General features: G+C 33.0%; 2 protein-coding genes across 2 annotated transcripts in view; one reads left to right on the forward strand and one right to left on the reverse strand.

The window, feature by feature from the left end:
* Positions 1–6,397: 6,397 nt before the first annotated feature.
* Positions 6,398–7,493, reverse strand: LOC128919838 (uncharacterized). The gene is made up of 2 exons (XM_054225303.1): positions 6,936–7,493; positions 6,398–6,778 (listed from the first exon to the last, which is right to left on the reverse strand). The coding sequence occupies exons 1-2, from the start codon at positions 7,480–7,482 to the stop codon at positions 6,513–6,515; spliced, it is 813 nt and encodes a 270-aa protein (XP_054081278.1). The 5' UTR covers positions 7,483–7,493; the 3' UTR covers positions 6,398–6,512.
* A 6,926-nt stretch (positions 7,494–14,419) lies between these two features.
* Positions 14,420–27,327, forward strand: part of LOC105216671 (serine proteinase stubble) — a 69,392-nt gene continuing 56,484 nt past the window's right edge. Inside the window, exon 1 of the mRNA XM_054228750.1 lies at positions 14,420–14,775. The gene's annotated coding sequence lies outside the window, so the exon portion shown is untranslated. The remainder of the gene's footprint in view (positions 14,776–27,327) is intronic.

Genomic DNA, 27,327 nt, shown 5'->3' on the forward strand with positions numbered 1-27,327 from the left:
GCTTCTTTGCAGAATATGGTCGGAAGAAAGCATGCCTGACGATTGGTATCTCAGTGTGCTCTGCCCAATCCATAAAAAGGGAGAACCCACAATCTGCGCCAATTATCGTGGGATCAGCCTCCTAAATATCACATACAAGGTTCTATCGAGCGTACTGTGTGAAAGACTAAAGCCCACCGTCAACAAACTGATTGGACCTTAGCAGTGTGGCTTTAGACCTGGAAAATCGACAACTGACCAGATATTCACCATGCGCCAAGTCTTGGAGAAGACCCGTGAAAAGAGGATCGACACACACCACCTTTTTGTCGATTTTAAAGCTGCTTTCGACAGCACGAAAAGGAATTGACTTTACGCCGCGATGTCTGAATTTGGTATCCACGCAAAACTAATACGGCTGTGTAAATTGACGTTGAGCAACACCAAAAACATGATTGGGAAGGACCTCTCCGAGCCGTTCGATACCAAACGAGGTTTCAGATAAGGTGATTCACTATCGTGCGACTTCTTTAACCTGATGCTGGAAAAAATTATAAGAGGTGCAGAGCTAAACAGAGAAGGTACAATCTTCTACAAGAGTGTACAGCTCCTGGCGTACGCCGATGATATTGATATCATCGGAAGCAACAACCGCGCCGTTTGTTCTGCTTTTTCCCGCATGGATAAGGAGGCGAAGCGAATGGGTCTGGAGGTGAATGAGGACAAGACGAAATATCTCATCAAACAATCAGTCGGCGCATTCGCGTCTTGGCTCCCACGACACTGTTGACAGTCATAACTTCGAGGTCGTAGATAATTTCGTATACCTTGGAACCAGCATCAACAACACGAACAGCCTCGAAATCCAGCGCAGAATTATTCTTGCCAACAGGTGCTACTTTGGACTGAGTAGGCAATTGAACAGTAAAGTCCTCTCTCGACGAACCAAAATCAAGCTCTACAAGTCGCTTATCATTCCCGTCCTGCTTTACGGTGCAGAAGCTTGGACGATGTCAACATAAGATGAGACGACACTAGGAGTTTTCGAGAGGAAATTTTTGCGCAAGATTTATGGTCCTCAGAACATTGGCAACGGCGAATACCGCAGACGATGGAACGATGAGCTGTACGAGTTATACGACGACATTGACATAGTTCAGGGAATAAAAAGACAGCGGCTACGCTGGCTAGGTCATGTTGTCCGAATGGACGAAAACACTCCAGCCCTGAAAGTGTTCGATGCAGTACCCGCCGGAGGAAGCCGAGGAAGGGGAAGGCCTACACTCCGTTGGAGGGACCAGGTGGAGAGCGACCTGGTTAAACTTGGGATCTCCAACTGGCGCCGAACTGCGAAGGAGAGAGAGAGGTGGCGCACTATCGTCGATTCGGCTATAACCGGCTAAACGGTTGCAACGCCAATCACATTTTTGCCACAAATTTTTTAGTATCGAATGCCATGACGACGTTTAAATTTCGTAGAACCTGGATTTCTAATTTTAGAGCATTCAATGCTTCACAATGTTTGGTTCTAATAAATGAAAGATTCGAATTTCTGAGAGTTCTAATTTGTGAGCGTTTACTGTAACCGTATATAAGATAACACATTACATATTTACCAACTGAAGTTGCAAAGAAATCACTTTCAATTGCCATAACTTTCACAGAAGAATTTCGTTGTTTTGTAACGAAGGAGATCATTAACACCTGTCAATGCACGTAATAAGAGTTTCGAAGGCAAAATATGCAAAAAATCATAAAAATAATTGTCAAATCTCATAGATGTTGAAATTCGTACATCTATGTATATATGTACCTAAAAAATGCTGCAACATTTCTCCAATGATTTTGCTTTGTTATATGGTGACATGACAAATTGTGCTGAATTTATCGCTGTCATAAAGATTAGCTGAAATATTTTGGGGTGCAAACACTCACATTTGCAACGAAGTATTTATATAACTTTCACGCCATGAAAAAATGTCAAAGGCAATTTTGTTTTTTTGTGACCAAAATAGTTTTTCAAGTTGAATGATAAATTTCTTTACAACTATCTTAGTTACATTTTTGTTGCTGTAAAATCAGTCACGTTGTCGCTAATTGAATGATTTTTGACTTACGTGTATTTCGCATTTACATATTAACATATTTACATATTAGCGGGTTTATGTACTCAAATCAGGTCTTGCCTCTTGATGATTACCACCACCTTTTGCTGATTTTCGTACATGATATGATTTGGAAATTAAAGCGCTTTGATTTCTAGCTCCACTCAGTCTAACATTTCTGCCATAGCTATGTGCGGATAAATGGCAAATTACTTTTTAATTGTGTTATACAGTGGTCATCGTACGACATCCACTACCTATATAGTGGTAAACAACTGTGCATTTAAAAAAATTAAAAAAAAAATGAATGCTTCTCAAATATTAGTAACTAGTTGTAATGCTGGAGATAATCCTTTTCAAATTGCATTGTCTTATATGTCATTATCAATACAAATCGTACATATAAGATGGTTCAAAGCCCATTTTCTGGCAATATTTTAATGTGCGCGCCATCTAGCGGCGGTTTGTGCAAATGTATTTTTCTTTGCGATGGGAATTTGTACAGGAATATGAGTCAAATCGGCTAATACATTATTTTTTTGTTTCTACGGTGTCATGAGCCCCATAATCATTCATGGAAGTGTTCTTGAGGTTTCTTACATTTTTTTGGAAATTTTCAGAAAAATAAGTTCTGTGACTTCATGCTTGAAAACATTTACATTAATGTTTTTATTTTGTATATTATAATTTTCGAAAACATTTTTAAAATATCATCTTTCAAAAGTGTGGTGTTTTATTATATTTATTTTTAGAAACATGGCAACACTGTTTTTATAATACTTTTTATATTTACATTATTTCCTTTTTTCCAAAATTTTTGACATGATTTTTTTTGTGCCAAATTGCCTAAATGAAATACCAGATTTGCCCACTGTGCTGCCTAAATATACACTGAATTTATTCACTTCAATATTTATACTCTCGCAACAAATGTTGCTAAAGAGAGTATTATAGTTTTGTTCACATAACGGTTGTTTGTAACACCCAAAACTAAACGAGTTAGATATAGGGTTATATATACCAAAGTGATCAGGGTGAAGAGTGGAGTTCAAATCCAAATGTCTGCCTGTCCGTCCGTCCGTCCGTCCGTCCATCTGTGCAAGCTGTACCTTGAGTAAAAATTAAGATATTTTGATGAAACGTGGCACACTTATTTCTTGGCACCATAGGAAGGTTGCTTTCGAAAATGAGCAAAATCGGACCACTGCCACGCCCACAAAATGGCGAAAACCGAAAACACATAAAGTACCATAACTAAACCATAAATAAAGCTATGGAAATAAAATTTGGTATAAGGAATCGCACTATGAAGGGGCATATTTGGATGTAATTTTTTTTTGGGAAGTGGGCGTGGCCCCGCCCCTACTAAGTTTTTTGTACTTATCTCGCAAACCAATAGAGCTATATAAACCAAACTTTCTGCAGTCGTCGTCACTTCCTAATACAGTCCAAAAATGAAAGAAATCGGATCATAACCACGCCCACCTTCCATACAAAGGTTAGGTTGAAAATTACTAAAAGTGGGTTAACTCTCTAAGGAAAAACGTCAGAAACACTAAATTTCACATAAGAAATGGCAGAAGAAAGCTGCACTCAGATTTTTTTATAAAATGGAAAATGGGCGTGGCGTCGCTCACTTATGGGTCAAAAACCATACCTCAGGAACTACTCGACCTATTTCAATGATACTTGGTTTGTAATAGTTTCCTTACATCCCAATAATATGTTGTGAAAATTGGCCAAATCGCTTCACAACCACGCCTACTTCCTATATACCAGAACTTTGAAGACAATCTGAATCGTTTACTTTACAATATATAAAGTAAGCACTAGTTTAGATATCGATGCAGAACTTTGCACAAATTCTATGTTAATAGTGTGGCAGCCCCATTCTAAAAATCGCCGATATCGGACCATAGGTTTTTAAGGCCCCATATATCGAACACGAGGACCTCGGTGCTTCTAACCTAATATTATGGTTTCCAACTTTCAATGGACTTTATACAATATATATGACGAATATGTGGGTCAAATTGTGTATTATATAATATTAATTAAGTTAAATAAATAAATTGCGAGAGTATAAAATGTTCGGTTACATCCGAACTTAGCCCTTCCTTACATGTTTATTTTATATTTGCTCAACTGAAATACCAATTTTAACCACTGTGTGTATCAGAATTCAACACTACGATTAGGCCAGTACACATGTTTATACACCTACACTGATATGCGCACACATGCCGCATACGCGTACTGCTTGAAAACCATAAAACGCACCTAAATTACTGGTTGCTACGCTTTAAATGAACTGGGGCTTCTTCGTACGCTTAACTATTTTGCGCTACTTTTGTCACTTTTGCACGCGATTTTTTGACATTTTTGCTTGCTGCTCATCTTTTCTTACATATGCTTGGCTTTCCTTTTTGTCGCATTTGCATTTCATGTGTTTCTGCTGCTGCTTCTTCTTCTTCTTTTTTAGGTGGGTCTAATGAACTCTGCAGCGTGCGCATTATAATTTTTGCGGCAAATGCTCGTATAATTTAAAAAAATCCGAACACAAAAACAAAAGCAAAAACTAGAAGTAGAAATAAATGTGCGCTGATTTGTTGCTTCCTACCGCTTGGCCTGGACTGGTTGTGTTTAACGCACAATTACTGAAGCGGATGTGTGTGCGAACGCTGTTTGCACTCAACTTGACTCGATTCAAATCGATTTGCTAAGCTTGTGGCAATAAAAAAGCGCATGCGCCTACTTCTAGTTGTTGTTATTGTTTTTTTTTTGTACTGGAGTTGAACTGCTCCACCGTGTGAGCAATAGTGAGAAAATCTGTGTTTAATTACTTGAATTAATACAGTATTATAACGGCGCGAGGTACATTAAAAATGATAAAAATGTGCAAAAATAACAAAAACAAAAGAATTGTTTGTATGAAAACAAATTCAAGAATGACAAGAAAGACGACTGCAAAAATTTCCCAGCGCTAATTCTTTAAATGAATGCCAGCAACGTTGTTAGCCGGTTGAGTCTGGGCGTTCAACTTTGTCTTTTGGCGTCGTCGGGTTTTAAGGAAGCTTTAACTTAAAGAGCGAAAGAGGAAGCTCATTAAATATAATAAATAAAAAATTAAATTAAATTAAATTAAAATACATGAAATGAAATGAAATGAAACGAAACGAAACGAAATGAAATGAAATGAAATGAAATGAAATAAAATAAAATAAAATAAAATAAAATAAAATAAAATAAAATAAAATAAAATAAAATAAAATAAAATAAAATAAAATAAAATAAAATAAAATAAAATAAAATAAAATAAAATAAAATAAAATAAAATAAAATAAAATAAAATAAAATAAAATAAAATAAAATAAAATAAAATAAAATAAAATAAAATAAAATAAAATAAAATAAAATAAAATAAAATAAAATAAAATAAAATAAAATAAAATAAAATAAAATAAAATAAAATAAAATAAAATAAAATAAAATAAAATAAAATAAAATAAAATAAAATAAAATAAAATAAAATAAAATAAAATAAAATAAAATAAAATAAAATAAAATAAAATAAAATAAAATAAAATAAAATAAAATAAAATAAAATAACATAACATAACATAACATAACATAAATAATAAATTTCAATACAAACAACAATTTATTTAATTTAATTTAATTATTTTTTAGTTTTCTCATTTTTTATTTCACCCAAAAACTCGCTCGAAAATTTATTTTTTTTGCGTATTTTTTCCATAAATTTCTAAATTATTGAGAAACCAATCACTCGATAAGTATCGCTTTGAAAGTCATTGGCTGATATCAAAAGCAATAACAACACATATATTTAACAGAAACAGTTCAACGGCTAGTTAGTTAACTGTAAAACGCAGTGGTAATAGGCAATAAAAATGTAATAATAAAGAATAAAATAAAAAAATCAAAAGCCACAGTTAGTTGGCACACAGTAGGTGGTAAGCTATTTAGCTGAGAGATTTATATCGTCACCTGAAATGCAAAATAACGTAACATCACTTTTCGTAAGTTTACAGGAGAAGCAAAAAACCGTATAAAAAGAAAACCACTTGCGATATTGAAACAAAATTTTCAAATCTGAATTAACATAACACTATAAGTATATTTTAGGAAAAAAATAAAAAAAAAATTCTGCTAATTTTATAGTAGGTGTCTTACGTTATTTTGAATTTTCATTTCTGAATCAAAATAACGTATGATCAATCTAAATTTGTATAAAAATTTAAAATTGGAATATTAATACTTTTTTTTTAATTTTAAATAAAAACAGGTGCAAGTTTTCCATATTTCATGTTATTTTTATTATTAATATGTACATAAGTACTAAAAAAAATTAAAATATTTCAAGTCAAAATGAGAACAATGTTTAATAATTGTTTATTAAACAATTAATTATTCAAAAGGTATATTATCATAAAAGTAATGACAGTCTGCTGGAATCAAAGCCTTTAGGTCCTGCAGATGTTGCCATTTCTTCTTGGATATCGTTAACCTTTGCGGGTGCAAAAGATTAGGCTGCTGAATTTCAAAATTTCTGGTAGTCCTTTTTGGAAGAAGCTGATACTCGTCCTTAAAACAGGTTTTGTAATATATGGATCCCGTTGTATCATATGCCAAAGCACGAATCATATTTACTGTAGGATCTCCAACTTTATTACCTGAGAGAACAAATATATAATAAAATAAAATAATTTACTTATTTTAAAAATCCATAAATATTTTAAATAAGTAAATAAAAATAGAATAGAAAGCTGAGCATAAAACTTGTCAAAGTTTTGTGCATGTACGTATGTAAATAGATGTAAAATTGTTTACCTGGTCGAATAGATGAATACCGCTTTGGAAGATTTTCATAATCCAGGAAATAACTGTGTTGTAGGTGATGAACCACTAGTGGATATGGATTTTTTCGTGCGTCTTTCATTAGTTGAACTAGTTGGGAGGGCAAATTAATTTGTTTATTATTCATTTTGCGTTGTATTAATGAGTGAGTAGAGTCACATTCCATTTGTGTATGCCCTACGACTAAATACTTATGCTCAATGGTAATGTGGTTTACTACACAAAACGATATTAAGGCATTGGATAATACTGCATTCCGATTTTGATAAAAGCAACCATCAGAATATATAATAAAGTGATGGATGTTTGGGGTATTAAGTATTTCTTTCTTTATGTGCTTTATTACAATTGTTACGAAAGTCGAAGCAACAAGACTGCCTTCAGTTTCATCCCAGACATAGTTGTCAGATTTATGAGTAATAACGTTATATATAGTAAAATTATGAACTTGAAGTTTCATTTTGTAATAAGATGCATTTGCCTTTGACTGCGGAATAAGCTTTACCGCTTGCATGTCCATACATAATAAAGAGCATAAGCCCGCTTTAGCACTTTTAATGTCATTATTTTTTTCTTCTCTCATTTCCCTTATATCTTTTCTGTGGACATCATATTGTTCCACTGAGATATTTTTTGATTCGAAAGATATGCAAGTGTTACACATATCATTTCTTGGTTTAAAAATCGATAAATTATTTGTATTTAAAAATTTCATAAAATTTGGGAAGGATATAGGAGCGATATCATTTGCATTATGCGATTTACAGTCTCGAGAATAAACTTCATACACATTTGCATACGATTTAAATTCTGATTGAAAATACAATTTATTTGTATACTGACGTCGGTAATGGGATTCTAGTTTCGGAATGTCTTCCAACCATTTAATTAAATAATTTAATCTATCTTGATAGGTTTTTTCCCGTATTGTGTTTCTTCGATTTTCCACTTGCAAATTTTTTTTATTTTCAGGACCCAATTGAGTGCTATAAAGTTCACTGGAACTCAACCAACTTCTTACCATAGTTTCCGAAATACCAAGGGTTGACAAAAACATTTTACTGCACACTTGATGACGTACTCTTTTATGATGCAAAAAAATAGGATTTTGAATATGAACGTCGGGAATTTTCCACATAAATCCGCTTTTTAGCATGAACTTCAATACTGCTAGTTACATAAACTTTCTTTTGGTCCCATGACATTTGCCAAAAATTTTCAAATATCTCCTTCCGCACATTTTCTGAATAAAGAGAACAATGCCGAGTTGAACTTTGTACACAATAATTAGATGTGCATGCTGCTTTTATTTCTTGTGGTTTCCTTTCGCAAATATTTCCTTTTGATAAGCCGTCATATTGTTTACCATACATTCGATTTTTTATATTTTCTTCCCTTTTGTTAATTTTTTTACAACCTTGCACATTTTCTTTATTATTTTCAGCATCTTTAATTATGGAACACATCTTATTATTTCACAACACTTTTCTTGTTTTACCTGTTTTATAACTTTCAGTATAAAAACGATTTAAATTATATCACCAAAGCACATTAAACATAACTAATAGAAACAAACATAACAATAAATCAAGGCTAACTCCGTTATAAAAAAAAAAATACTCTGTTATTTTTACATTAGTGATGATACGTTATTTTGTTTAAGGAAAGCATGCACTTGTTGATACGTTTTTTTGAATTTTTAATATAACTTGGGTATTTTGGGTCGCAGAAGCCTAAAATTTTTGACACTTATGTAATATGATGTGTTGAATCGTAATCAATAAAAAACCCAATTTCGAATTTTTTGATGATACGTTATTTTGCATTTCAGGTGACGATATGGAGATCACATAAATTTTTGTCAATATAAATTAAATGTGACGCAAATGTGCGCTACTTTAGAGCGAGCGCTTATTATTCTGATAGTAAAATGTATGTAGCGACAAAGTGAATGATGGGAATGAGAATTGCTGCTGAATTGAAGTTGATAGGCGAAATATGTTAAATTATGGAAATTATTTGGTTTATATAATGCGGGATAATATATAAATGTGTGGTTACATATGCAGGTTGTAGAGGAAATGCTGATGGTCTGACCTAATTTGCCCTTTAGAAGAGATAGTTTCGGTTACAAATGCCGTCCAAACTTTAAGCATAATTAAAATAATAAATATGATAATAAAAATTATTAAAGAGTTGAATTAAAAAGTCTGCCAGGAAATGGAAAATAATAAGTTCAATTAAAAAGAAATATATATGTCACATAAATAAATTATTAAACATAGCTATAAAAAGGAATATTAAATACAATAATAATAAAAAAATAAATTATAAAATAAAATAAAACTTCGAGTTAGAGAATTTTCATTAAAACAAAAAATTGTTCAAAAATCTGTAAAATATATATTTATACACTGTTTTATTTATTTACTTCGCAAACATTTTTATTGACATACGTTAAAAAAAGTTTTCTGTAATTTTGTTTGTTACATTTTGCTATTGTTTGGCTCTTGACGCCTATATCCCATACTTTTGCCACCTGAGTTATGCAATCCATAAGTATAATATCATATTTTTTGTTTGCCTCCGTCCAATATAGAGGGACTCTTTTAAAATTCTGCCTCGATAGTAAAATTTTAAATTTTGTATTATGTCCTGACCAAAAAGTTCGATTTATGGAAGGAAATTTGTATGAAAGTTGCACTCTATTGCCTTTAGAAGAGTTCGAGTTATGGCGAACTTTGAGTTATAGAAGTTTGAATTATGGAAGGAAATTTGTATGAAATTTGATTTCTGAACGCTATTGCCAATTCAAGTGTTCCAGTTATGGAGATCTTCGAGTTATGGAAGTTCCACTGTAACTACAATTTATATATATCCTGGAAGAGAATCTGACAAAATTTGTTTATATTTAAGACATAGACATATGTGAATTTTCTAACAATTAAACTAAAAATATCATAAGAAATGGCGCTAAAGTGTTACATTGCCATTTGTATCAAAATTTTCGGCTATTGGATCAACCTTTAAAATAACATTTTTCAAGAGCACCACTACGGTAATTACAGGAACTTTGGTGTTTTAAAACTGAATAAAAGACGGCGTTTTTATTTACAGAGAAGCTGATAGTAAAGTACGTTTGTTTTTAGCTTCGCAGTAGTTTTTCTTAAAATGCCCAACTAAAAAAAAGGTTAGAAACTTTTAATTATAAAGTAAAACAAGTAAGAAATGTCTAAGTTCGGGTGGAACCGAACATTTTATACTCTCATAATTTATTTATTTAATTTTATTGATATAACACACGTGGCGCGCTGTTGTGGACTCGGCTATAACCGCGTAAGTGGTGTCTACGCCAGTCAAGAAGAAGAAGAATATAACACATATTCGTCATATATTGAAAGTTTGAAAACTCTAATATTAGGTATATGGGAGCTTGGGGACGTTATGACCCGATTTCACGTATTTTAGGCACGGAGACATATTATTAAAAGAAAGATATTCCCTTCGAATTTCTTCAAAATATCCGGGAGATTTTCGGTAAAAAAAAATTAGTAGCACTGAGATATATGGGGACTTGAAAATTTATGGACCGATTTTGGCGATTTTTAGAAGGACGATGCTACTCTTAAAGTGCAGTATTTTTGCAAAGTTCTGTTTCGATATCTTCACTAGTGCTTACTGTATATATTGTAAAGTAAACGATTCATGTTGGTTTCAAAGTTGTGATATATAGGAAATTGGCGTGGTTGTGAACCGATTTGGACTATTTTCACAACATGTCATTAGGAAGCTAGGAAGATATTATGAACCGAATTTCATTGAAATTGGTTGAGTAGTTTCGGAGATATGGTTTTTGACCCATAAATGGGCAGAACCACACCCATTTAAAATTTTGTATACCAATTTGGGTGGAGCTCTTCTGTACCTTCTTTATAATGAAATTTAAGGTTTCTGGTGTTTTCCCTTACTGAATTAGAGCATTTTTAGTAGTTTTCAACATAACCCTTGTATGGGAGGTGCGCGTGGTTATAATCAGATTTCCTACAATTTTGGACTGTATAAGGTAGTACCTAAAAGAAACGATTCCAGAAAGTCAGGTTGATATAGCTCAAGTAGTTTACGAAATATGTACAAAAAAACCTATTAGGGGGCGGGGCCACGCCCACTTCTCCAAAAAAATTACATCCAAATATGTCTTCGTTGTGCCATTTTTTATGCTTTATTTATGGCTCAGTTATGTCACTTTATGTGTTTTCGGTTTTCGCCATTTTTTGGGCATGGCAGTGGTCCGATTTTGACCATCTTCGAAAGCAATCTTCCTATGGCGCCAAGAAACAAGTGTGCCAAGTTTTATCGATATATCTTAATCAAGTTACAGCTTGCACAGACGGACGGACAGACAAACATTCGGATTTGAACTCCACTCTTCACCCTGATCACTTTGGTATATATAACCCTATATCTAACACGTTTAGTTTTGGGTGTTACAAACAACCGTTATGTGAACAAAACTATAATACTCTCTTAGCAACTTTGTTGCGAGAGTATAAAAATAGTAAATTGTTTATGGAAGGGTGCCTTAACAACAAAGGAATCGCACGTAGTCTGCTAGATAAAGTTGCCATGAAGCTACAGTTGATATGCGGATATATTTGATAGTGGCCGAATATCACAGTGATATCAATGGTGATTTCGGCTCAAAAGGAGTTTTGTTTAGTTCTAAGGACTTTAGCTTATATTAGGTCGCGTCAGAGTTTCGGTGATATAGATTTTGAAAACTGCAGAATCTTTAATTCTGTTTTTTTTTTTTTCTAAAACCAAAAACCAGTAAAATAACTTAGTTTCGTTAATTCAATAGTGTGTTTATTGAAATTTAAAAAAAAGTTTTGTCGAGTTCCATCAAAGATAAGAAAATATCGGCAGTTATATGAAAATGCTGTAATTGTTGAAAAAAAAAGTTTGAATATAGCATAGCCATCAGAGGCAAAGTGATATCGGGGTAATTCTCAAAAGGAATCCTAGTCTAAGAAATATTATTTTATGTTTTATTTAATTTAATAAAAAAGTAAAAACCACTTCGACTTCCAGCATTGAAGTCACCGTGGACGAACTAACCACATATTCGAAAGATGATAAGTTTTATTAATCTCTTGTGGATTATTAGAGTCCAAGATATGTCATTTTTACTTATTGACAACGGAGGAGCCTTGAAATAAACTTGTCGTCATCATCATATTCATCGAAGCGACAATTTCTACAGCAAACGGTGAAAATGATTCACACAGTGAGACTCTAAAGCCAACAGACAAATGTTAATTTCTTAATGAAATAAATTTATAAATCAAAACAAATATTATACAAAACTACTCTTTTTAACGACAATCAAATACACTATAAAGCATATAAAAAAATACAATCGTATCGAAATTCCCGCGAACTCGCTCGCATTGCACCAGCAAATCACACGACCGGCAAATGAGTCATAAAGTAAAGCGTTTGATTAGTAAGCGAGTGAAAAATTGTTGCAAAATGTTGCAACAGCTGACGTTTCCGATTGCAACATTTGCAAACAATAACAAAAAACAAAAACAACAAAGCCGCTTACGTTTGCGCATAAATCCATAAAATCTCCCAACTAGTCAGCGGCGATGGTAGCGTCAGCGACAACGACATTGAAAGCTTTAAAATGGTAAACAAATGACGCAGCCGCGACGGCTGAGCGACGAAGAGCAAAACGACGATAGCGCTCCAGCAATAAAAAAGTGTAAACAAAACTTATAGCGACAAACGGTAAATCGATAGTTAAATTATAGGTAGGCGGAATTTCCGACTTCACGCTTAATTGCGAGTGACGAAATGACTAGGCGTTGCGCTGCCGGCAATTGTATTGGCGCTGGCAAATAAAAGACGTAAGACACGAACTTGGTTGTGAGGAATATAAAGAGTTTGTAGTTGGAGGTGGGTATTAATTTGCGGGGCTTTAATTTTGTGTTTCACAAAAGTTTTGTGAACATGTTCAAAAGATGAAAATTTTATGTATATTGGTCGAAATTATTGAAAGACAACAGCTTGCAATATGATTATCGATTATTACTTATTTTTGAAGGTAACTCTTTGTCAGTGTTATTTGAGTATTAGTAATAAGCTGCCCAAAATCTCAACAAATAAATATAATTTACTTGGTACACATTTAGTTTATATATTCTCTATGTTATCTTCCAAAATTTTCAGTTTCTTAAGAGTTTTATAAATACAATTATCGGAAAACTACGGTGAAAATGGAGATATAAATTATTTTATGGCGTTTGGCCATCTGGTAGAATGATTTATTTACTTTACCTAAGCTCAGCCCACTATAACTCTAAATCAAGTCAGCTATTATTCTTTAGCTAACTCACTATATAAGAATTAAACATGTCTGTATGCACCGCACTTCGATGATCCTTTTATATTTTTGAAATTTTTTTGTCACTGTACCGCAACAATCATAACAAGAGTGGTTCAACTACCCCCCTTTTACTATAAATATTTATGTACATATATATGTATATAGTACCCGCACTATGCCTATTCCACATTTATAACCCCAATGGCCAAGTGCACGCATAAATCAGTAACTGAGCGTGTGAAAAAAGTGATGAATCGTTAATTGTAGGTAGTTTTGATACATGCACGTACCGCCCTACGCTTGCAGGCGTCGAATAGAGTGACTAGCAAATTTGTTTTCAATTGAGCGCAGATTGTCTGCAAATATACTAAATGATGATTAAATCAGTGATAAAACAAAATTTTGCCGCAAATCCATACACAGCTGGGAATCTGGCTGATTGAAGAGAGCGAAAAGTAATGAAAGAGAGAAAATACATTTTTAAGAGCTACTTGCAAGATGCTGCTCTTAAGGTTTCTTGTCGTTGTTTGAACCGTAGGATAATATGTAGAAGGGCTAAAAGTGTCCTTGTGAAGGCTCTGCAGTAAAGCATTGTAAGCATTCAAAAGTTGCATGAGGGCCTTAAAGTTTTCGAACTTCCCTTTTAGCGGTTTTAGGTCAAATACTGGTAAAGAACAGCAGAAATGTAATTGATAGTCTAAAATATTTAGTAGACATACTAAAATACCCATAATATCCTCTTTTTATAAAGAACACTCCACTTCCCACACACAATGGATTAACTTCAAACTACTCTTGCATCCATACACAGTTCTCTTGCTCAACAAATGCATTACTCTCACACACTATGTAGCAACTCTTTCGCTGTCTCTTTAGCTTCTGCATCCCATCACACTGGGGCGCTACGCACCGCTGCTTTCATTTGCCGCTCATCTTTACATGCTTACCAGTCGTGCAACTTTCCAGAGCGTGCGGCGGTTCAGTTTTTCTTTGCTGCGCTTGCAAAATCTGCCGTAGCATTTTCTTGTCGAGACTTGCTTTCGAGCTGGTTTTATGCGCTGCGCCGGCTTTACCAATTGCCAGTTCCAGCTTGAACGCGCCAGCGTGCGGTACACTTTCGAGCTTCTCATCCGATTTGCACGGTTCGCATTCGCGTTAATCGCTCGGCTTAAAGTGCTCACACCAATTTGTGGTGCGTTTGTTGTTGTGTCTTCAAGTCGCGTTTTTTTTTTTCAATTCTTTTTTAATTACACATATGCGCTTATGGTTTTGTGGAGCACATTTGAATGCTTACTGTAAACGTTTCTGTGTTGCCAACTTACATTCAAACATACGAGCGAACGCATAGTTGGTTAATGAAAACTTGCCACAGGTGTCACAAGCAGTGCTACAGGATTCTCTATGGTGTTCGCATTGCACAAACAGGTGGGCAAGGAACGAGCTTTCCACATTATTGTTGTATTTTCTAAGTGTAAAATATTTCTGTAAGGTGCAGCTGCTGTGCTAATTAAGTTTGAGTGTAGAAAAAAATGGATATAGTGGTGGAAATATAAATTTGAATAATATTTTATTCAACCAAAAAAAAAAAAACAACGAAAGAAAATTAAGAAAAAAATTTCTAGTGAAAAAAGTGTGCAACGGCATTAAAAAATATACTGAGTGAAAATTGTACAGATCTGCAAAAATTTAATTTGAATTTAAAAGTTATGAAAGAAAAGTACTTTGCAAAGAATAATTTATATTATAAAAAATTTACATAATTAACAATCTAAGAAATAAGAACTGAAAAATTCTAAACAAAAGTCCAAATAAAATAGAATAAATGGAAAAATAAGATGTATAAAAAACAAAAACAATTGGGAAAAAACTTAGTTTAATTAATAAAAGTTAAGAAAAATATATACAAGTATTCAAAAACTCAAAAATAAAAAAAAAATAAAAAAATTACATATAAACTTGAAAAATTAAAATCTAAATTAAAAACTAAATCTATAAATATCTTATAAATTTATCACATAACTAAATTTTGAATATATATATATATATATAAATGTATTATTAATAAAAAAATATGCATACATGGAATAATAATAATAAATAATAATTATGTGTCCAAAGATAGAATAAATAATAAATGACTGAAAATAATTAAGAATAAATAAGAAACATAATTATAACAATTTAATAAAAGCTATCAAACTAAAATTAGTATGTTTTTTATATTCCAAAACTAAATCAAAAATAGTAATGATAATCTATATTTTATAAAATAATAATATTGCAAATTTGCCCAAAAAATTACTGCTACAAAAGAAATAAAAAAATAAATAAATGTGAAAGAAAATACATTTTGTAACTATTTCACTTTTAAAATTAAAAAATTATTTTTAATACCAATGATAATTAAAAAATAAATGTCTGTGATAATACAACTGCAAAAGTAATACAAATATTTATTAAATAGAAAATAATGCAATAAAAACGAAACAACATAATTACAAAACCAAAAAAAAAAAAAAATCATAAATTGAAAATTCAAAAAACAAACATATTTATATGAATATAAAATATTTGCATTAACTTAAAAATAAAATAAATATTAATATTAATATTATTAAAAATTCTAAAATACAAATTTAAAAAGCATAAAACTTTAAAAATTTTAAAATAAATTATTTAACAAATTATATAAATATTACACTCCTTGTTGCTAAAGTATTAAAAAACAAACAAAAATAAATACCAAAGGAGTAAGGAAAATAAGAAATATGTAAATATAAAGTTTTATTAGTACTTGAAGACAATTTAATAAAATAAATATAAATAATTTCTAAATAAAAATAAAAAAAAGAATAAATGTAATCAGAAAATTATACGACGTTATTTTGAGAGTTTGTAAAATTCTGCAATTTTAAAGAAAAGGGTGTTTTATTATAAACTTACAAACTTCAATAATAGTATTATATAATTTATCGAAACATCCAACATTCTACTTCGGATTGCACTTAAATAACTCTAATTTGTTATATTGATTTTAATATAATTTTTCACTATTAAACTTTAAGCATAATAATATTGTGTGGGTGCTCCAAGAATTTCTTGATGCCAAAAAAATCAAAAAGCGACACCTTAATTTAATACCTAACCAATTTTAAAATTTTGACTAATATTACAATGGAAAAAACTACAATCAGAAGTTAGACTTTACCGTCAAATCAGTGGCTGCTTTAAAAGAAAAAAGTCATATCTATGATCTACATTTTTGCTATTCTTTCCTAATTATACGACAATAAAATCGTTATGCATTTTATAAAAAATAATTTCATATAAAATAAGAAACAACAATTTAGGAAAGGGTATTTTGAATTATTGGCAACGCATCTTACACTCTTCAACCGTAAAAAGGCAATAAAAAGACGCATTATACAAAAAAATGCATAATTAACAGTGCACAAGCCCTATATGTCGTCCCGGCTACTATGTAAATAAATAGTGATATTGTTGTTGTTGTTGTATTTTATAGCTGCTGCTGATTAAAAAAATCAACAAATGCGAAATTCATTAAAAAGTGAGAGTTTTTTACACTTCATTTGAGTGCGGGACGTGTGTGACGCCGCGCTGTCGATCAAGCCGGTGTGTGTGCTGGCGTGTAAAGCACCCTCTTCGACTGCAAAAAGCAACAAAAAAACTATTTAATATTCAAAAGTATGCTGTGGGAGCCTAAGCGCCTGCATAGCGGTTACCGTATAAATATTTATATGCGAGTGTGTGTATGAAGGTGGCACCCGCATTCAGCGCATAAATGAAACACGCAATCAGCAACAATTTGATAATTTTTTTGTTGTTTTTACAGCGTTCGCCGTTTGCTTAATTGCGTATGCGTCTGTCGCCTGCGATATGTAGTCCGCGCATGCGCCCATTAACGTAACACTTACAACGAAGTAGTGTAATCACCAGCAACAACAAAAGCAATAACAGCCAACGAGTGCTACTAAGCTTTGCTGGAAAATGATATTGGCTTATCAATGACCACTTCGTATGATACTTACTAACGAATATATTTTATACAATGTTGTTGTTGTTGTTGTTATCTTGTTTTAAGGTAGTCCATGCATTCGCTGCACACTTGTTACTTTGTTGTAGTTGTAATATTTTGTTGTTGTTATCATACATATATTGTTGTTGTACGCTGTTGTGCGTATGCATAGCACGCATGCACGCAACAAATTTCCATAATTACCAACTGTCGACGAGCTGCGTCGAGGCTGCGTCGCTTACTTGGCGCCCTACACACTAACTGTGTGCACCAATAGACATGCATGTGTGTGTACATTCCCATAATCGTGGGCACAACCAGGCGCTTTACATTAGCTTAGCTTTGAGAGACACATTGAAAGCTCTGTGTTGACGCATGATTCACGTGTTTGGCGTTGATAACCTTGAGAACATAAATAGATTAGCCATTAAGAAAGCAAGTAGAGACAAGCGTATGAATTCAATTAGGTGGAAACTATATAGTAGATTTGCAAAGAAATGTATGGACATCAGTAGTTAATTAGCGTCAATTTTTTTTTTATCACAAATCATTTTCAACTATGGATTTATGTGATTATTATATGAGATTTATTTGTATAATTACAAATATATACAAATAACAAATGTGTATACTCAAGTTGGACATTTTTACAACGGCGATTGTGGCTATAATTCTCAACCGATTTATAAACTTGTTAGAATTACTGTATATACTCCAAATCAGGGCCATTTTTTGGTTTCGTAAAGCTATATATTATAAGCCGATTCCATCTCATTTATAATTTTACAATTCAATAACATATTAGTTTTGAATTTAGTTTAAAAATTTAAAATTATAATAGTATAACATATAGTCCGTTTAAAAATTACGGAAATAGAAATCCTCAAAATTTGTGGCTACTCTTTCATTGAAAATATTGGAAAATTTCATAGATGTTCTAAATAAATTAAAAGGAGATGAGTTCAGTCTAATATTGTGCATCTGTGCCATAAATTTACAAAATCAAGTGTATTGACCTCATATACGGATTTCCAAACTTTCGGTGGAATTTATACCGTATATATGCGTTAATATATTAGATATCTTAGTAAGACAGAAAATCTTGGATATAATGTTGCTTGGTGGCAAGAATAGTTGAAATCGGTCCAGGAATTATTTCTATATACTATATACAGTGGAACTTCCATAACTCGAACTACTATAACACGAAGATCTCCATTACTCGAACACTTGAATTGGCAATAGCGTTTAGAAGCCCAATTTCATACAACTTTCCTTCCCTAACTCGAATTTCTATAACTCAAAGTTCTCCATAACTCGAACTCTTGAAGTGGCAATAGAGGGCAACTTTCATAAAAATTTCCTTCCATAAAGTACGGAGGCTAACAAAAAATATAATAATACACATATGGATTGCATAAATCATGTAACAAAGTCATGGGATACGATACAGACGTCAAGAGCCATACAATGGCAAACTGCAACAAACAAAATTACAAAATACATATTTTAACGTATTTAAATAAAACTTTATGCGAAGTCAATAAATAAAACAGTGTAAAATCTATCTTTTATAGCTTTTTGAAAATTTATATGTTTTAATGAAAATTCTATAACTCGAAGTCTCTCTAACTCGAAGTTTTTTTGTGGATTATGGTGATTCGAGTTAGACAAGTTCCACTATAGTTTGGAGGTGAGTTCCTTCTAATATTGTGCCTCTGTACTATAAATGGTCAAAATCACGTGTATTGACCTATAGACCCCATAAACTTCATATACGGATTTCCAAACTTTCGGTGAAATTTATACCGCATATATGGGTTCACATTTTCAAAGCATCGTTTTATAGAAAGTGTTATTTCGAAAATATTTTTTTATAACTCTCACTAATTATTTGCTTTTAGCATATATTTTATAATTTTAAACAGCTTAAAATATAATTGCAAACAGTGGCAGTGGCCTTTCACAAGTATTTATTGTAAGTTTTTGGCACAACTTAAATTTACAGGAACCCCTCTGCAGTACTTCAGCCAACTCCTCACTCATCAACTTTATTATTTTATTATTATACATTATTTATCATTTATATGTGTACAAAAATATCAACATAGGCAAAACCAAAGTTGACTTACTAAAACTTAGTCAAGCTTTAGTTGAATACAGTTCGACGAACTCTACTTGCATTTAATTGTTTTTCAATAGCTGCGAAAACCGTAACGAACAGTGAAAATTATTTGCCGCTGAAAATTAATATTTTATTAGTTAGAAATTGTTGTTGCATGCTTACTTTTAGTTATTGAAAATAAGTTCAATGCTCCTGTGAAAATACATAAAAACACGTTGGGAAAGTGATGCAGTAAGCAAAATATATATATTTTTTATGTGACTACTTTCTGTTTTAAAATTATGCTTACACAGCACTTTGGGTGCATGATAAGCTTTAGTAAGTTAGAGATGGAGTAGTAATTGATAATAATAATAAAAATGAAATATTAAAAGTTAGTAGAAAATTTAATAAAATATTCATTACCACATTTTAACTAATACTTTGAACTATGTGACCTTTATTTTAATAAATCGCGTTATTTTCCTTAAATAAATTACATAGTATTAGGAATTAATTCATATTCACATTACAAACTTATCAAGTTCGTTGCTTAAGTTTTTTGTTTATATTTTCAATTTAGTCGAGTTTGTTGCTTAAGTCTTTTATTTTCACTACAAATACTGTCAAGTTCGCTATTTAACTCTTTAATTTGCACCACCTAACAACTCTGCAGCAGCAATGGCCATTCTAAACGACCCACAATCAATCATGCTTTCATGCTATTCTTAGCCGCATTTAACGACACTGTGTCCGGTTGCATTGAAAACGGCATAATTTGTGTTGATAGGCATTTAGTGCAGTCTTGTTTATGGCTTCAAAGGCGGTAATTCAGTTAAGCTGCCAAGTAGGATATTTGCTGTGAAAATAATTACAAGGCACACACGCTGACGCACAGACGCATATATATGTTTGTATCTATGTGTGTGTGTGCACGGGTGTTTATGGCTAACACTACAAATATGGCGAATAACAAGCGTTGCCATAAGGAAGCGAGCAATAAAGACGTGCCTGGGTGTTAATTAGAAAATATAACATTGCCGACACACACCTCTTTGCATGGTTGTCTTTAAAGACTGTCTACAGTTGTTTGTACTTGTGTATTTATAGGCATATAGGCAGCTCATTATTGCATTCACTTAAATTATAGTTTTTAATTGGGTTGAAAAAGTACAAAAGCCTATAAGGATATTTGTTTTAATTGATCTAGTTTTCCTTCTTCAACAATACTTGAAGAGTGGTATTACGCTATAAGGCAAAATGAATCATTTTAAAGACAATTCTAGCTCATTAATATGTTACTTATAAGTAAGCAAGTTTATTAATTTCTACCACAAATTTAATATTCCACTCATGTTCTCTACTTAAGTCTTCTGAAGTCCAAGTCCATATTTCATTCAAATACAGTGGAACTTCCCTAACTCCAATCACCATAATCCACAAAGAAACTTCGAGTTAGAGAGACTTCGAGTTATATAAATGTTCATTAAGACACACATTTTTTAAAAAGCTATAAAATATAGATTTACCCACAGTTTTAGTTATTTACTTCGCTACAAGTGGTATTTAACTACATTAAAACATGTATTTTATTTTTATTTTTTTTTATTTATTTAGAAGAGAAATAATTATAAATAATTACTCCACTTATATATACAAAGCACTGGCTGCCAAGGCCTTCGGCTTGAATAATCATAAATCTAAGGTATAAAATTAATACGATTACAATTCAAATAGTTAATAGTGTGTTAAGAATTATATATACGATTACTTAAAATTTAAATATTTAACTTGCTAGACTTTAAGAATTTTACAAAAAGGTTAACGTTATTGTCGTCTGTACGATTAAGTAAGTCCGAGGGTTTCATGTTGCCAAAAATCAGAACTCTGAGCTGTTGAAGAGGTGAGCATCTGTCGAGGATATGGTTTATTGTGAAATCTCCAAAGCCACATAAAGGGCAATTAGGTTTGTTTGTACCATTCAAAAGGTGTCCATGTGTGGCAAGTGTATGTCCAATCCTGATGCGAATAAATGTTTTTATATTCTTGCACGTGTTGTTATTTGAATAATGTGGTGTTTTCCCTAATGGATTTGCAAGTTTGTAATGATGGTTGTAGCTTATCCAATCGTTTTGAAAACAGTCGTTGATGTGTTGTTTGACATACTGCTTAATATCTTTCATGGTAAAATAAGGTGACGTATGTAGTGGTTCTTTGCTAGCTGCTTTTGCACATATGTCGGCCATTTCATTTCCTTTGATTCCAACGTGTCCAGGAACCCACATAATTTTGATTTTGTTATTACATTTATATATGAGGTTTCGAATTTTAGTGACCATAGGGCAATCGTTTAATTGGTTGAAAATGGCATCTATGGCGGATTTACTATCACTGCAGATAATGGTTTTATTTCCACTATTCAAAGCAAAGAGCACAGCTTCTAATATGGCAGCTGTTTCAGCTGTGAATATTGAGCAGTATGATGGCAAAACAAAGGCGGCTATTGTGGCACCGACCTTATTTGTCACAGCAAACGTGGTAGAGGTATCACTTTTAGATCCGTCTGTAAAAATAAAATCCCACTCATCGCTATATGGTCCTATACTTTCATTATATAGTTGTATATATTCGGTGTTGCTGGTGGAATTCTTCTGGTGCTGTTGTATGTCGTTAATGCGACACGACGATAATGTCAGCGATGGTGGAGTTAATGGTGATTGAATCAATGAAGGGTACGTAAATAATCCTATTTGTTTAGAAGTCATGAGACAGCGTACGATGGTTGAAGGTTTATGGTACGTGCGTGAACTTTGGATAGCGCTATTTACGTCCTTAAGTATTAACTCATTTCGACACAGAAGCAACTTTGGGATGAGCAACATAGTGTTATATGAGATTCTCTGGGATATATCTGGTAATCCGGATTCTGCTAAAATTGCTTTGATCGGTGATGTTGGGAAAGCACGTATACTCCTTCTAGCTGCTGCATGATAAGGTGCTTTTAAGAGTTTGATATTGGTTTTGGCACTGTGTCCGTAAATAGCAAGTCCATAGTCAATTTTTGATAATATTAAGGCTCTTGTGACATTAATGAGCGTGTTTGTGTGACATAAACAATGTTTCGATGATAAAAATTTAATGATATTTAGTCTAAGAAATAAGTTTGATCGGATATATTTACAATGTTCTTTATAAGAAAGAGTTTTATCAAATATAATACCTAGTATTTTTAAACTTTGGGTATGTGGGATTTGGATATTAGACATTGATAGAATAGGAAAGGAGCAGTTGTGTTTTCTACAAATATGAAATGTGGAGCTTTTGTTTAATGATATCTTCGCGCCGGATATTTCGGACCATTTATTGATATCATTTAGTATCTTTAGAAATATACGTTTAACTTGATTCAGATCTTTAATTTTTGTAAAAACCACAACATCGTCTGCGTAAATAAAGTGATGCGTTCGAGGGTTGGAACTTATAATGGTGCTGACTTTATTAAATGCTATTATGAAAAGCGTAACGGAGAGCGGTGAACCTTGAGGTATACCATTGTATAATTTAAAAACTTGTGAAGTGCATTTATTGACACATACGGTAAATTTTCGATTACATAAAAACGATTTTACAACGTTAAACATTTTGATGCCAATTTTCCAGCGCTTAAGTTCACTGAGTACCATGTGAGCTCCGACTCTATCAAACGCTTTCTCGAAATCTAGGCTAAGTACCGAAGCGTGGTTACGGGTTGCCAAGTTTGTGGATACGAAATGTTCGAAATGTAGTAGGGGGTCTATAACTCCCAACCCTTTTTGAAATCCGAATTGGTGCTGGCTTATGAGTCCATTTGCTTTAGCGAACCACATTAGTCGGGTAGAGATGATTTTTTCTAAAGTCTTAGATATACAAGGTAAAAGGGAAATTGGTCGGTAATTCTCAATGTAGGAACTTGGTTTATTGGGTTTAGGAACGGGAATGATTGTGGAAATCTTCCATTGTTGAGGGTATACACCAGAGTTTAGTATTTTATTATATAGTATGACAAGTCTATATTTAAGGGAGTATGGGATATTTTTTAGGATGGGATACGATATTTTATCAGAACCAGGGGTTTTTCCTCTTAGCGTTGAGATTGTAGTTTCGAATTCATTAAGCGTAATATCAGCTTCAATTTGAAGCGCTTTTGATGAAGGTGTTGGGTTAGTATATGTTTCATTCTCGCTTTGAGCTTTCAATGAGTTAAAGTTAGGGGGGAAATTTGGATCGGAAGAGTATGATGACCACGTTTCTGCAAATTTTTCTGCGATTTCTTGAGACATATAAACAGGTCCAAATTGTGTGTTAATATGGGATATATTAAATTTTTGTGAGGACCCTGTTAGCATTTTTATGTCTGACCATATTTTTTTAGGATTCGAAGTTGGGTTTATGTTGGCTGTTAACTCTTCTAATGATTGCCTTTTAGCCAATTTTAACTCCTTTCTAAAAATCGCGTTAGCCTTTTTATATTCAATCAGATTAGGGTCAGTTCTGTTAAGTTTAAATTTTTTCCACATATATTTTTTCTTGTTTCTAAGAGTTGAAAGTATATTTGTCCAATAAGGCAGCTTTGTTGAGAACATTTTGGTGTTATTTGAGGGTATGGCAAAATGAGCTGCAGATCGAATAATTGTTTTAATGGCAAATGCTTCAGCATTTACATTTTCACAAGGGCGCCTAGTATTAGATAAATATGTTGAAATATTACAGAACTTTGTCCAGTCAGCCTTATCAGTCAAAAATTTAGACCTTGGTTTGATATTGTAAGATTTAGGAATGGAGAGGGAAGTGACTATTGGAAAGTGATCGCTGTTGTGAAGATCATCTATTGTATGTGAAGAAAGTTTTGGTGCTATAAGGGATGAGGCTAGGATAATGTCTGGATGGGTAAAAGTGCCATGTGTAGAGAAGTGTGTTGGGAGCCCATCATTCAAAACGATAAGGTCATGTGAAAGAATTATATCTTCAATGATTTCACCCCTTTTATTCACAGTCAAGGATCCCCAAAGTGGACTCCATGCGTTAAAATCTCCCAAAATAATAATTGGTGTAGTGAATGAATTTAAAATATTAGAAAGTTCTATATAAGAAAAATTCTGATGAGGTGGAATGTAACAGTTAATAATAGTGAATTTAAATCCGATTTCGATTTCTATGGCTAAGCAAGAGATGTTGCTGTTGACAGGAATTTGCTTATGATTTACTGATTTTTTAATAAATATTGCGATACCTTGTTTAGCGCATGTATGTTGAGAGCTATTGTGAAAATAACTAAAGTATTTATTAGGAGGGTAAATCTTTTTATGAATAGGTATATGAGTTTCTTGAAGTGATATAATTTCTGGTCCAAATTCATTAATAAGAATATTTAAATCAGGGTAGTTATTAAGTAGACCGTTTATGTTCCATTGCAAAATTCGCATAATTTACTCTATCATTTCATTATTTGTTGACGGAGGGGAGAATACTGTAGGTAGTGGAGTGAAAATTGCAGAAGATGTTAGTGCTGGAGATGTAAGGTGAGAGAGCAACGAGGAGATCATTGCTTGTGTTTGAGAGTCATCGACTGATGCTGCTGTTGTGTTTGTTGTAGCATTTGCTGTGGTGTAATTGTTTTCGTTGGTTTCTTTTGTTTCTTTTTCATTATTTTTAGTGATACCTTCATTATTTGTAAATGAGTGAATGAGTTCTGTAGAGGTTATTTGGGTGTTTTTGTTGTTTTCTTGAGAGTTGTTAGAATTATTTTTAGTTATGTTGGCAAATGTAGTGGAGTTTTCAAAGAGAGGAGGAGATGAGTAGGATTTATGTATTTTTATTGCTTCACGCATGGAACATTTTTTGTCTGTTTTTATTGTTATTATTTGTTTCATTTGTAAGAATTTGGGACATGTTTTGTCAGAAGAGGGGTGATTACCTGAGCAATTAACGCAAGAGGTTCGAGAGCAAGCGATAGGTTGGTGAGGGGGGAGAGCACACGTGTCACAAACAGGGGCTTTAGTGCATCTTTTGGTTGTGTGGCCCAAAACTTGACAGCTTTTACACCTCATGGGATTTGGATAATATGGCCTTACCTTGGTTGTGTACCAAGACACTTCGATCTTTTCCGGTAGGTGATATTTATCGAAAGTGAGTAGAACAACACCACTAGGAACCGACTTTTGGTTAATATACTTGGGGAATTTAAAAATTGACACCACACCCTGTTCTTTTAAATGTTCTATGATTTCATCTTCTGCAATTTCGTTAAGGCATGGTGCGTAAATTGTTCCTTTTGTATAGTTAAGGTTATTGTGGAGTTTTATATCTACATCGCAAATGCCATGTAATGTTTTTGTAATTATGAATTTTCTGGCTATTTGTTGGTTTTTAACTAATAATAGAAGATTCCCGTCTCTTAGTTCTGATATATTAATTATTTCACTGCTAATGATCTTTAATGCTTTATGTACAGCAAAACACGAATATTTGCTTATCGGCTTTTGTGAATTTATTGCACTTAACACTAGGTATTTCGGATTGTCTTTTGTTGTTGGAGGGAGATTTGGGAAATCGTTAATGGGAAATGATTGGGTTTTTTTTCTTTTTGGTTTGGGACTTGATGATAACAGGGCAAACCTGTTATCACCAAGAGAGTGTCCCCTTTGGGGCATATTTCTTGTAGTAAACAGTGATTATATATTAGCACTCTATAACACGTGTTTTAAATGAAAAATATGACACTTTAAATATAGTTCAGAGAGAGGGAGTGAAAGAGCAAAAGAAACTCACTAATAGCACCAAACACAACCGTTCGCTTCAGGCATCAGTCGATGACTGAAAACATGTATTTTATAATTTTGTTTGTTGCAGTTTGCTATTGTTTGGCTCTTGACGTCTATATCTCATACCTTTGTTACACGATTTAGAAAGATTCTTTTAAAATTGTTCCCTGATAGTAAAATTTTAAATTTTGTATAATGTCCTGGTCGAAAAGTTCGATTTATGGAAGGAAATTTGTATGAAAGTTGACTTCTATTGCCACTTCAAGAGTTCGAGTTATGGAGAACTTCGAGTTATAGACATTTAGAGTTAGGGAAGGAAATTTTTATGAAATTGGGCTTCTAAACGCTATTGCCAATTCAAGTGTTCGAGTTATGGAGAACTTTGAGTTATAGAAGGTTCGACTTATGGAAGTTCCACTGTATAATATTTGCAAATTCCTTCAGATACATTAAATATTAAATGTATTAAAAATTCTCTTCTTCTTAACTGGCGTATAAACCGCTTACGCGGTTATAGCCGAGTCCACAACAGTGCGCCACGCATCTCTCCTTTTGGCGGTTTGGCGCCAATTGGTAATACCAAGTGAAGACAGGTCCTTCTCCACCTGGTCCTTCCACCGGAGTGGAGGTCTCCCTCTTCCTCGGCTTCCACCAGCGGGTACTGCATCGAAAACTTTCAGAGCTGGGGCACTTTCATCCATTCGAACAACATGACCCAGCCAGCGTAGCCGCTGTCTTTTTATTCGCTGGACTATGTCTATGTCGTCGAACAACACATACAGCTCATCATTCCATCTTCTGCGGTATTCGCCGTTGCCAATGTTTAAGGGACCGTAAATCTTCCGCAAAACCTTTCTCTCGAAAACTCCTAGTGCCGTCTCATCGGATGTTGACACCGTCCACGCTTCTGCACCATAAAGTAGGACGGGAATGATGAGGGACTTGTAGAGTTTAGTTTTTGTTCGTCGAGAGAGGACTTTACTTTTCAATTGCCTACTCAGTCCATAGTAGCACCTGTTGGCAAGAGTGATTCTGCG

Source organism: Zeugodacus cucurbitae, chromosome 2, assembly GCF_028554725.1.
Source record: "Zeugodacus cucurbitae isolate PBARC_wt_2022May chromosome 2, idZeuCucr1.2, whole genome shotgun sequence".
In the NCBI taxonomy this organism is placed as follows: Eukaryota; Metazoa; Arthropoda; class Insecta; order Diptera; family Tephritidae; genus Zeugodacus; species Zeugodacus cucurbitae.